The 10,104-nt window shown below is 67.5% G+C and overlaps 1 protein-coding gene across 1 annotated transcript; it reads right to left on the bottom strand.

Annotated features, from left to right (window-relative positions):
- Positions 1-334: 334 nt before the first annotated feature.
- On the bottom strand, positions 335-9,342 carry MAP1S (microtubule associated protein 1S). Its single transcript, XM_075037815.1, has 7 exons — positions 9,124-9,342; positions 7,349-7,450; positions 6,614-6,696; positions 6,346-6,486; positions 2,563-5,821; positions 2,191-2,408; positions 335-2,072 (listed from the first exon to the last, which is right to left on the bottom strand). The coding sequence occupies exons 1-7, from the start codon at positions 9,314-9,316 to the stop codon at positions 1,917-1,919; spliced, it is 4,152 nt and encodes a 1,383-aa protein (XP_074893916.1). The 5' UTR covers positions 9,317-9,342; the 3' UTR covers positions 335-1,916.
- Between the last annotated feature and the right edge of the window lie 762 nt (positions 9,343-10,104).

Here is a 10,104-nt window from a genome sequence, read left to right as displayed (position 1 = left end):
ATCCATCCTCAGCATCCTCAGCCGTGCTGGCGCACCAGCCCCGCTCAGCCCCACCGCGCAGCCACCCCCCCCTCCAGCCCCTCTCCAACCCCCCCAGGGTAATGCCCTGGACCCCCCCCCAGCTCCCCTCCCACCGCAGGATGCGGCCCCAGAGCACCCCGCACACCCCAAGGGCTGAGCCCAACCGAGCCTTCACCACCCCCCCCCTCCCCAAACCACCCTGCAGCATCCCAGGACCCCACAGTGGCACACAGCCCCACCACTCCCCCCGCAAGGACCAGGGGAGCCCCCCAAACCTCCTCCCGCCCCCCAAACACAGGAGGCAGAGAGCAGCCGGGAGCTATCCTCTCTTTAATGCTCATTTTCAACACATTTGCCAAACGGGAACGTGGCGTGCAAGACGGGGAGCGTGCCGGCGTCCACGGGCAGGGGCTGGGGGGGCCACAATTCCCCCCCCCCCCAACCTCCAAACCAGCTTCCAGCTAAGAAAAAATATATAAAGCACTACAGGTGAAACATTCAGTCCCCCCCCTCCCCGAACACGTAGGACAATACAATCCAAGGTAAAAGCCCCCACGGCTGCAAGCCGGTGCCCGGGATGGGGTGGGGGGGCTGGGGGGGTCCACAGATAAATAACCTCCCTCCAGACCAGGTTTGGTTTTGTTCAGTTTTCGCTTTTGTTTGTTTGTTTTCTTTCTTTTTTTTTTTTCTCTCCTTTTTTTCTTAAAAAGTCATTACAAAAAGAGCCAGCGAGGAGCCTCCTACAAAATGGGTTAGTGTTTGCCCCAGCCAGGGGGGCAGATCCTGCACCCCCCCCCCCAGCCCATCCGCCCCCGCTCTCCACTCACAAAACCCCTTAAAAATTGCACGTGACATTTGGTTTCTTAACAGCCTTCCAGCAACTCGAGGGCTTGGGGGTGGATGATGGGGGGGGAAAGCTGCCTTCCCCAGTCGTGTCCCCCCCCCCACACCAGCTGGGGTGCAGGGTCAGGCCCCGCAGCCCCTGCTGCTGGGGAGGGAAGAGCCATCAGTGCAGCAAGCTGCCAGGTCTCAGCCCGATGGAGAGGAAAGCCCCCCCCCAGCTGCTGTACATGATGGGGGGACACACACACGATGACACACAACCGTTCTCGGCGGCCACGGGGTCTGGCCGTGACCGGGAAAGGGGGGGGGGACGGGACAGTGCCAGGGACAAAGCCCATGGCTGTAGTGCCGGAGGAGCAGCCATCGCAGCCCCCCAAGCCTGGGCACAAGCCCTGGCGCTGCCCCACAGGGATGGGACCCCCACCCTGGGGTGGCCAAGATTGTCCCACCAGCCCTGTGCCCCCCAGGAAGGTGATCCAGCCCCGCCCCAAGGGCCAGGGCTGCGGGTACTGGGGGGGGGGGGGGGGGTTGGCAGTAGTGGCTTGTCCAGGGAGGGGGTAGGAACAGCAAACAACAAAATTTACCCTGTTAAATCGAGCACAGCTGGGGCTCGCTGCCTCCTCCCCGGGAAATGGCTCAGCACCGCTGCTGGATGTAGTGGGGGGGGCAGATCCTGCCCCCCCCCAAAAGGCAGGGTGGTCACCCTGTCCCCGGTTGGTCCCTCACCATTCCCCCCCTCCCCAGGACGGCGGTGGGTGCAGAGCGAGGAGTGCACGGCTCCGGTGTGGGCATGCGGGAACCACGCGGCGTGTGAGGGTGCGGCGTGTGGGTGCTGTGGGCTCGGGGTCCCCGGAGAGCCCCTGCCAGTCCTGGGGGGGAGAATGACCCCATCTCCCCCCCCAGCAGAACCCCCTCTCCCTCCCCTCCGAGCCACAGCAGCCGGGGGCTGGCGCAGCCCTGAGTCACCGGGTGCGGAGGGAGGGAGAGGGGGGGCTGACAGAGGCAGAGGAAGGTGGGGATGAAGGCCACGCCGCAGCCCGCCCCCCCCCCTTTCAGAACTCCACCTTGCAGGCAGGGAAGGTCTCATCCTGCATGGCGACGGTGCTGTTGCTGCCCAGCACCGTGATGCCCAGCTCCTGCTGCCGGTCATGGGTCTCCTGGTACCACTCGTGCATCACCAGCGAGTCAAAGGTGGGGATCAAGGTCACCTGCAAAGACACCCACTGCATCACATCACCGCGACCCACACCCCCACACCCCCCCCAGTACCGGGAAGGGGCTGATCCTACCACTCCCAGTATCCAGGGAGCAAAGGGGGGGTCTCACCTGGATGTCGGTGCCCCACTGGTGCTTGCCGGCAAGCAGGGCGTCGAGGAGGGACCGCAGGACGCCCTCCTTCAGGTGGTCATCGCCGCTGACCACGTAGCAGAGGGAACGGACACGCCGGAAAAACTCCTCGTCCACCGTCCGGGCGCTCCAGGAGCCGGGCAGGTACGCCAGGTCCACGTAGACGGGGGGGCCGGGGGGGGCCGCAGCCCGTGTGCCTGCCAGTACAGGAGTACGGGAGCTGTGAGCAGCAGTCCCCAAAACCCCCCACCCCCCCCAAACAAATTGCACAGCACCAGCGGTGCCTTCGAGCCGCTCCGGCACGGGGACACCGGAGCGGGCAGCGCCCACGTCCCATCCCCAGCCCCGTACCTGCCGGCGATGCCCTGCCAGCTCCCGCCAGCGGCCGGGCTCCAGCGCCGCGGGTGGTCCCTGGGGTGCGGGTGTCCCCGCCGGAGGGTCCCTTCTTGTCCCCAAGGGACAGCCTGGCTTTGTCCCCAACGTCACGGGCCGAGCTGGTGGGACCCCTGGCCTTGGGGGTGGAGGTGGGGTGCCGGGGGGGCTCAGCTCTTGAAGCAGCGGGTGCCGAGCCCACACGGGACGGGGTTCTCTTCACCTTGCCGGGGGGCTCCTTCTTCCCGGCGCGGGTCTGCTCGGCCGGCAGCGCCTCGGGGTCCACCATGCAGATACCGGGCTGGGCGGGGATGGGGCAGGGGTCCTTCATGGGAGCCGGCAGCGGGTCACGGGCCCTGGCCGTGCCACGGGTGGGCTGCTCCGAGTCCTCGTCCGATTCCAGCCCGTCAGCCAGGATGGAGGGGCAGTCCTCGGTGGCCGGAGGGACGTCGGAGTCGGAGAGGGTGGGCAGCGACTCGCTGACGGAGGTGGGGGGTGTCTCGCCCACCGGCTGGCGGGGCCGGCCGCGGCGCTGCACCAGCTCCTGCGACGGGTCGCTGTCCGACAGCTCCCGGGGGCTGGCGGCGGCCGAAGGCGACCGCTCCGATTTGGGATGCTCGAACTCGCAGGGTGACACCAAGCAGAGGTCCACGTCGTGGGGCGAGTCGGAGCGGCGACCGGGCCGCGTCACCGCGTCACCGTCGGCCCGCGGCGGGTGGTGGCACGGCCGCAGCGGCAGCGACAACCCGCCTTTGGTGGCCTCCGGCTCCGGCGTCCCCCCGGTCCCCCGGGACCGCCTGCCCTCCTCCGGTGGGGACTCGCTGACGGGTGGCAGCACCTGCTCGAAGGAGACCGAGAGCGACTCGTCCACCTCGGTGGAATGCGGGGAGCCCACCTCGGCCGGCAGCGAGGGGGTGGTGATGGTGGGGGACACGTCAGGGACGTCGTCCTTGAAGGGGCTGAGGGAGAGGCAGCCCGCCTGCTTCTCCTGCGAGGAGCCGGAGCCGTCCTGCGAGGCTTTGCCCCCGGCCGGCGGCCAAGGGTTTGGGGCCCGGTTGGTGCCGGCGCCCGGCTCCTCCGTGCCATCGTCCACTGGTGACTGGTGGAAGGGAGTGTGCCCGGCGCTGGCCGGCCCCGAGCTGGCTGGAGACATCATCTCCAGGGTTTTCTCCTCAGAGCTGCCGCAGGCATCCTCGCCGCCCTCGGGGCCGTGGTTAAGCATCCCGGTGGGCGTCAGGTCGAAGTTGACGCTGCGGTCGCTCTTGGGGGTCTTGGCCAGGGGCGAGGGGGGACAGACGGCTCTCAAAGGGCTGCTCTCCAGGTAGCGGAAACGTTGGGGGCTGTCGGGGTCCTCCAGGCCGTTTTCCAGGCAGGATGAGTCCCCAGGTCCCGACGGCTCCCCAGCCCCCCTGTTCTCCAGCGGCGAGGGCTCCAGCTCACTCTCTGCCGTGGTGATGCCCTCGTCCGTCGACTCCTCCTTCCTCCTCCTCCCGCTGGCCCCCGGCGAGGCGGCCCCCCGGCCTCGCTCGGCCTCCGGCAGCATGTCCTCAGGGGAGGAGGACTTGGAGCCGTCCGATGTCCCCGGCTCCTTCCTGCCACTTGCCTCCCGGGGGGCTTTGGCTTTGGGCTTCTCTGGCTCCTTCTTGAGGGGGGGTTTCTTGATGCTGCCAGCCTTGGCTGGGAGTTTGCGGGTCTCCGGGACCGGCGTTTTCCGGACCAGGGTCTTGGCAGAAGTCTTGGCCTCTGCCTTGCTCTCCTTCGTGTCCTTCCGCAGCGTCTCAGCCTTCACCTCCTTCTTCACCACCTTCACCTCCTTCTTGGCCTCCCCCTTCGCCTCAGCCCCCTCGTCCTTCTTCAGCGGCTTCTTCTCCTCTTTCCGGGGGACAGGCTCCTTCTTGGGCACCGCTTTCTCCTTGCTTGGCTTTGGCTTTGCGTCCACCTTCAGCTTCTCCATCGAAGACTCCAGCTTGGCCCGAGCATCCTTGGCTTTCTCCTCTTCCGACCCCGCTCTGGCCGTCTCCCCCAGGGATTTTGGCTTCTCCTTGGTCCCTGCCTTCATGTCCTTCCTCTCCACCTTTGATGGAGCCTTCTCCTTTGGCGCCGGTGCCCCAGTGTCCACCAAGCTGAGCTTGGAAGCCGACTTCAGGCTCTCCTTGCTCTCTGCCCTCCTCTGCTTGAGCGGTTTCTCAGGTTGGGGCACGGACGGCCCCTTCAAGTCATTCTTGGTGACCACAGGATGCTTGAGGAACTCCAGGTGCTTCACCTTCTCCAGCCCCTCCAGGATGCGGCCCTGGGGGGTGCAGCCGGGGAAGAGGACCCGGATGATCTTCTCGGAGGGGCTGACAGGGTGCCAGACAAGCAGGGCGCAGACAGAGGTCAGGCACTGCAGGGGCAAATCCTGCTCCTTGGGGTAGCTGTTGCCCGACCATTGCTGCAGGAGAAACTCCAGCTCCTTGGTGCCTTTCACGGGGTTCAGGACGTACATGTCCAACCGGCCCACTCCCATCTTCTGGAAGAGGACGGTGGGTTCTGCGCGGGGTCCGCTGTCCCGGGCCAGCGGGTTGGGACGGATGCCCAACTTCTCCAGGTAGTGCAGGGTCAGGGCAGCCTCATCGCAGCTCTTCAGCACCCGGGAGTTGCCCTCGATGTCCTTCAGCTTCTCGGAGGCGTTGAGGAAAACAACACCCAGTTCTGGGGAGATGAGGTTCTTTGCCCAGTCCCCGTTGCCCTGCGAGCCTTGGGACGGATCCTCCTCCAGCTCGGCCAGCTTTCTCTGCAGCAGGCTGTTGACGCCGGGCAGGCTGTCCGTGCCCGCGTGCGTCACCAGGATGGAGTCGATGCGGTCCAGGTGCCGGACCAGCTTCCAAAAGGATGACTTGGGGTTGGAGCCTCCATTGACCAGAACGTTGAAGCCGTTGATGGCAAAGAAAGCTGAGTCCCCTCTCCCGCCTGGGAAGATATAGCAGCAGGGCTTGGAGAGTTTGAGGAAGCCGACCATGGTGGGGGGCTCGAGGAGGTCAAAGGGGGACTGGGGCTCCAGCGACTCCGAGAGGTACTCCATGAACTCCTCCAGCCCCTCCATCTCCGGCAGGATGCAGCCCGGGTTGTAGCGCAGCTCGATGAAGTCCTGGAGGTTGTGGTGGTCCAAACCCGAGTCCCTCCACTCCCCAAAGTCGGGGCAGCTGATGGTCAGCCTGGCCTTGGCCGAGGGGTCTGCAGAGCTCAGGATCTCCCCTACCTGCGAGGGGACGGGGCCAGCCAGAGCTTCAGGTGGGACAGAGCACCCAGGGCCAGAGATGTGGCAGCCTGGGGGTGCCCTGCCTCAGCCCCCCCCCCCCCCCCCCGGCAAGCACAGGGCACGCCTTCCCCAGGGGCTCCCACAGCCCCATCCCACTGCCCATACCTGGTACTGGCCACCGGCACAATGCCCAGGGTGGGGGGGCCGGTCCCTGATTTACACACCCCCCCCAGCTGCGGCTCAGGGCCAGGATGCGGCCGATCTCTCCCCGCCTCCTCCCCAAGCCCTGTGGCGGGAGGGATGTGCCGGCGCGGCTGCCTGCGGAGCAGACAGCTGGGCCAGCCTCCCGCTCGCGCTGCCGCCATGCCCAGCTCCCCGCCGAGACGCCGGAGAACGTGAGCAGACAGTCGCTCCGGCAGCGCCGGCGCACAGCCCCCCCCCCCCCGCCATCCCTGCTCATCAGCAGCCAGGCCTGGAGCCGGCAGGAGCAGGCAGCTCCTTTCTGGGGGTCCCCAGCACCGCACCTCCTTGTCTGTGAAGATCTGGATGAAGTCCCGCAGGGAGAAGCAGCCCGTCTGCAGCATCAGCTCCCCCGTCTCCTCCACGCAGGGCCCCGCGAACACCAGCAGCTTGTGCTGCGACACATCCGTGATGAGGTTTCGCAGCTGAGGACGGAAGGGACACGAGGATGGAGGGGACATGAGGATGCCAGCGGGCTCCATGCCATGGCACCCCCCTGCCAGCAGCTCTGAAGGGGCCATGGCCACGTCCCCCGGCCCCCCTCCAGCTCACCTCGTCACACAGGGACTTGTCGGAAGGGTTGAGCAGCACCAGGGTCTCCAGCACATCTCCCCGGTGGTGGAGGGTCCGCTGACCTGCAGGGAGCCAAGGGCTGACACCCATCCTCCCCAAAACGATGGGGCTGCACCCCAGTTTGGCCTCATCCCAGGGGGATGGGATTGGGAGGGGGGACACGACGACACACGGCAGCAGGGCCAGCGCCTGCCCACTTCCCCCGCGGAAGAGGGACAGCCACCATCCCAATCCCGGACACCGCGGAGGCCAGCGGATCTGCTGAGCCAAAGGACACGTTTCCCGTGTCCTTCCTGCCGCAGGGAGGGGAGGAAAAAGCTGGGGGGTCAGGCTGGGGGAACACCTTATGCCCCCCCACCAAGTACCGCAGCACGGAACAGGCACTGGAGCGGCCCCGGCATCCCCAGCTCCATCTTCTTTCTCTTCTTTCCGTGGGAAATCACATCCTGCCCCAGGATGGGCAAAGGAAGCAGTTTCTCACGTGGGGGATCACGGGGCTTGGCTGTGGCGGCGGGGGGGGGCCACAAAGCAAAGCCTGTTCCTGCAACTGCTGGGGGGGCGGCCAGGAGGGGGGCCGGTGGGGAGGGACTCATCCGTGCAAGTCCCTCCCCACCGGCCCCCCTCCCCGCTGCCCCCCCGGCTGTAGTGGGGGGGGTTTCCCACACCCCACAAATTAAATACCAGCTGGGAGCGTTGCGTGCCCCCCTCTTTTACCTTTCACGATGCTGGAGAAAGTGGCTGAGTGACGGGACACAAAGAGCTTCAGCTGCTCATCCAAGTTGCAACAAGAGAGGTCGATGTCCCAAGAGCGGATTCCTTTAGAGAGGAGGGGGACACAAAAATAGCGGGTGGGTGGGGGGTCAGCCCCAATAGCACCCACCGGCACTGTGTCCCGACACCGCAGCACCCACATGACACTGGTTTATGCAAGAAGCAGCATGGTGGGGACTGTATCCTCCCCCCATGCACCCTGGTCCCCCCTCTTACCTTGCCCCGAGACACAGCCGTGCCGGCCCGGTGGCTTTTGGGGTGACCCCAGTGGGTCCCCAAGCCCAGCCGGACCCCGGCACGAGGCCGATGCATCGATCGGCTGCCCGGCAGGCGAGCACCTTGCGCGGTGACTCACGGCGGCACCAGCTCTGCCAACCCAAAACCCCGGCCCCTGGGGCAATAGGCGCACCTTGCCGGCACCTCTTCAAAGGCGGCAATTAAAGGAATTAACGGTGCCGGAGGATTCGGCACACAGGGTGCTCCTGCCGGCACCGATGTGGGTGCTCCCAGGTCCCAGAGCAGGGTCAGGAACCCCCAAGGCACAGCCCCAAAACACCCACAACCCCTTTAGGACCCCCCAGGGGGATTCACGGGGGGCTGCCAGCCCCCCACCGCAGCCGCCGACCAGCGTGGCCGCAACCGCTCCTCGCTAACGGCCCAGCAAACCGGCGGACGATGGCGCAAGACGGCTGGGCCTCGGCGCAAGGCGGCCCTGGGGGGGGTTGCACAAATTTTGCACAAGGTGCCGGGTGAAGGCTGGGGCCGTTTTTGGGTGGTTTCGCTGCTTGGGGCCAGCGGGGTTCAGTCCTGCCCTCGTAGGGTGCTGGGTCCCACAAGTGTGGGGTGGGGGGGACACATGATGGGGCAGTTGTGGCAACATGTGTGTGTGTCCCGTGATTTGGGGGACCTGCTCCAGCGCAGGGCTGCTCCGATGCCATGGCCTGAGGCCCCCCCCAGCTCCAGCCACAGCTCAGGGAGGGCCGGGAATGCGAGAAGGCTGAAGTGGGTCCCTGTAGCATGGCCTCCCACCCCCGGTGAGCCCAGCATCCCCCCCCCCAGCCCAGCCTCTGGCCCCCACAGCTGCGTGGACCAAGGTCCCAGGTGGTGACAAGGGCAGGGAACAGGTCTCAGGGGTCCACCCGCAGCCCCAGAGCTTGGGGACAGACCCCGGGGGAGAGGGGGCAGATCCCTAAGGTCCAGGGGGGCAGGTCATGGGGCCGGCGGGGGGCAGCAGCACTTTAGCGGGGGCGACAGATCCTGAGGGTCTGGGGCAGATGAGGCAGACCCTGGGGGTCTGGGGCGAGAGAGGGGGCAGATCCTGGGAGGCAGATCCTGGGGGGTCTGGGGCAGGAGATGGGGCAGATCCTGGGGGGTCTGGGGCAAGAAAGGGGACAGATCCTGGGGGGCAAATCTTGGGGGATCTGGGGCTGGGGAGGGAGCAGAGCTTGGGGGTCCAGATCCTGGAGACCTGGGGCAGGAGGGGGAGAACCGGGAGGGCCCGGGGGAGGGGGTCAGACCCCGGGGACCGGGGCGGGGGGGGTGTCAGACCCCGGGGTAGCTCCGGTGTGGGCGGATCCGGGGTGGGGACGACGGGGAACGCGGTGCAGGAGAAGGGCAGAGCCCAGAGCATCCTGCGCGGGTGAGGGCCAGTCCCACGGGCCCCGACACCGGGGCAGCACCGGGACCACGGCGGCCGCCACCGCGCCCCGCGGGCTCACCTCGCTCCAGCTGCTGCAGCGCGGCGGCCAGCAGGCCGGGCCGGTGGCAGCCGCCACCCACGATGGCCAGCAGCGAGTAACGGCGCGGTCCCGCGGCGGGGCCGGGAGGAGGAACCGGAATCGCCGTCGCCGCCGGCACCGCCCGGCCCGCTCCCTCCGCAGCCCCCGCGGCCCGCACCGCCGCCGCCGCCATCTTCGGCGCCCCCCGCCCGCCGCGCCGCGCCGGGCCGCGGCCACGCCCCCCGCTGCGTCACCGCCCCCAAGCCCCCGCCCCCGCCCCCGCTGATGTCACCGCCGGCCAATGGGGGAGAGCGGCGGGGAAAGGGAGGGGAGGGGAGGGAGAGGCGGCGGCGGCGGCGGCGGGGTGGTCTTAAAGGGGCAACGGCGGGGTGGGGCCGCCGGGGGTGGGGTCCGGTCGACCGCGCAGGGCGGGGCGGGGCAGGGCAAGGAGGGGAGGGGGGTGCAGGCCGCACCGGGGGATGCGGTACCGGGGTGCACAGAGCAATACTGGGGTGCACGCTGCAGTACCAGGGTGCGCGCTGCAGTACCGGGGTGCACAGCACAATACGGGGGTGCACAGCGCAGTACCGGGGTGCACGCTGCAGTACCGGGGTGCACAGCACAATACGGGGGTGCACAGCGCAGTACCGGGGTGCACGCTGCAGTACCGGGGTGCACAGCATAATACGGGGGTGCACAGCGCAGTACCGGGGTGCACAGAGCAATACTGGTGTGCACAGCACAGTACTGGGGTGCAGAATGCAGTACCGAGGTGCACAGAGCAATACTGGGGTGCACAGCACAGTACTGGTGCACATAGTGCAGTGCTGGGGTGCACAGTGCAGTACCAGGGTGCACAGCACAATACTGGGGTGCAGAGCACAGTACCGGGGTGCGCAGCGCAGTGCCGAGGCTGTGCAGCACAAGGCCGTGTCATGCCCGGGGGGTGCAGCGCAGCGGGGTGCAGCGTAGGGGCTGTGC

The sequence above is a fragment of the Buteo buteo genome, chromosome 10 (genome assembly GCF_964188355.1).
Source record: "Buteo buteo chromosome 10, bButBut1.hap1.1, whole genome shotgun sequence".
Taxonomy (NCBI): domain Eukaryota; kingdom Metazoa; phylum Chordata; class Aves; order Accipitriformes; family Accipitridae; genus Buteo; species Buteo buteo.
The sequence above is the reverse complement of the archived record's forward strand: the minus strand, read 5'-3'. Positions and strand labels throughout refer to the sequence as shown.

Bases quoted from the DNA above. Each gene is read 5' to 3' on its own strand.
- MAP1S (XM_075037815.1), bottom strand. From the start codon at position 9,316: ATGGCGGCGGCGGCGGTGCGGGCCGCGGGGGCTGCGGAGGGAGCGGGC. The intron at 7,451-9,123 runs GTGAGCCCGCGG...TCCTCTCTAAAG, and splicing joins GCTGCAGCAGCTGGAGCGAG to GAATCCGCTCTTGGGACATC. The intron at 6,487-6,613 runs GTGAGCTGGAGG...TTCCGTCCTCAG, and splicing joins ACAAGTCCCTGTGTGACGAG to CTGCGAAACCTCATCACGGA.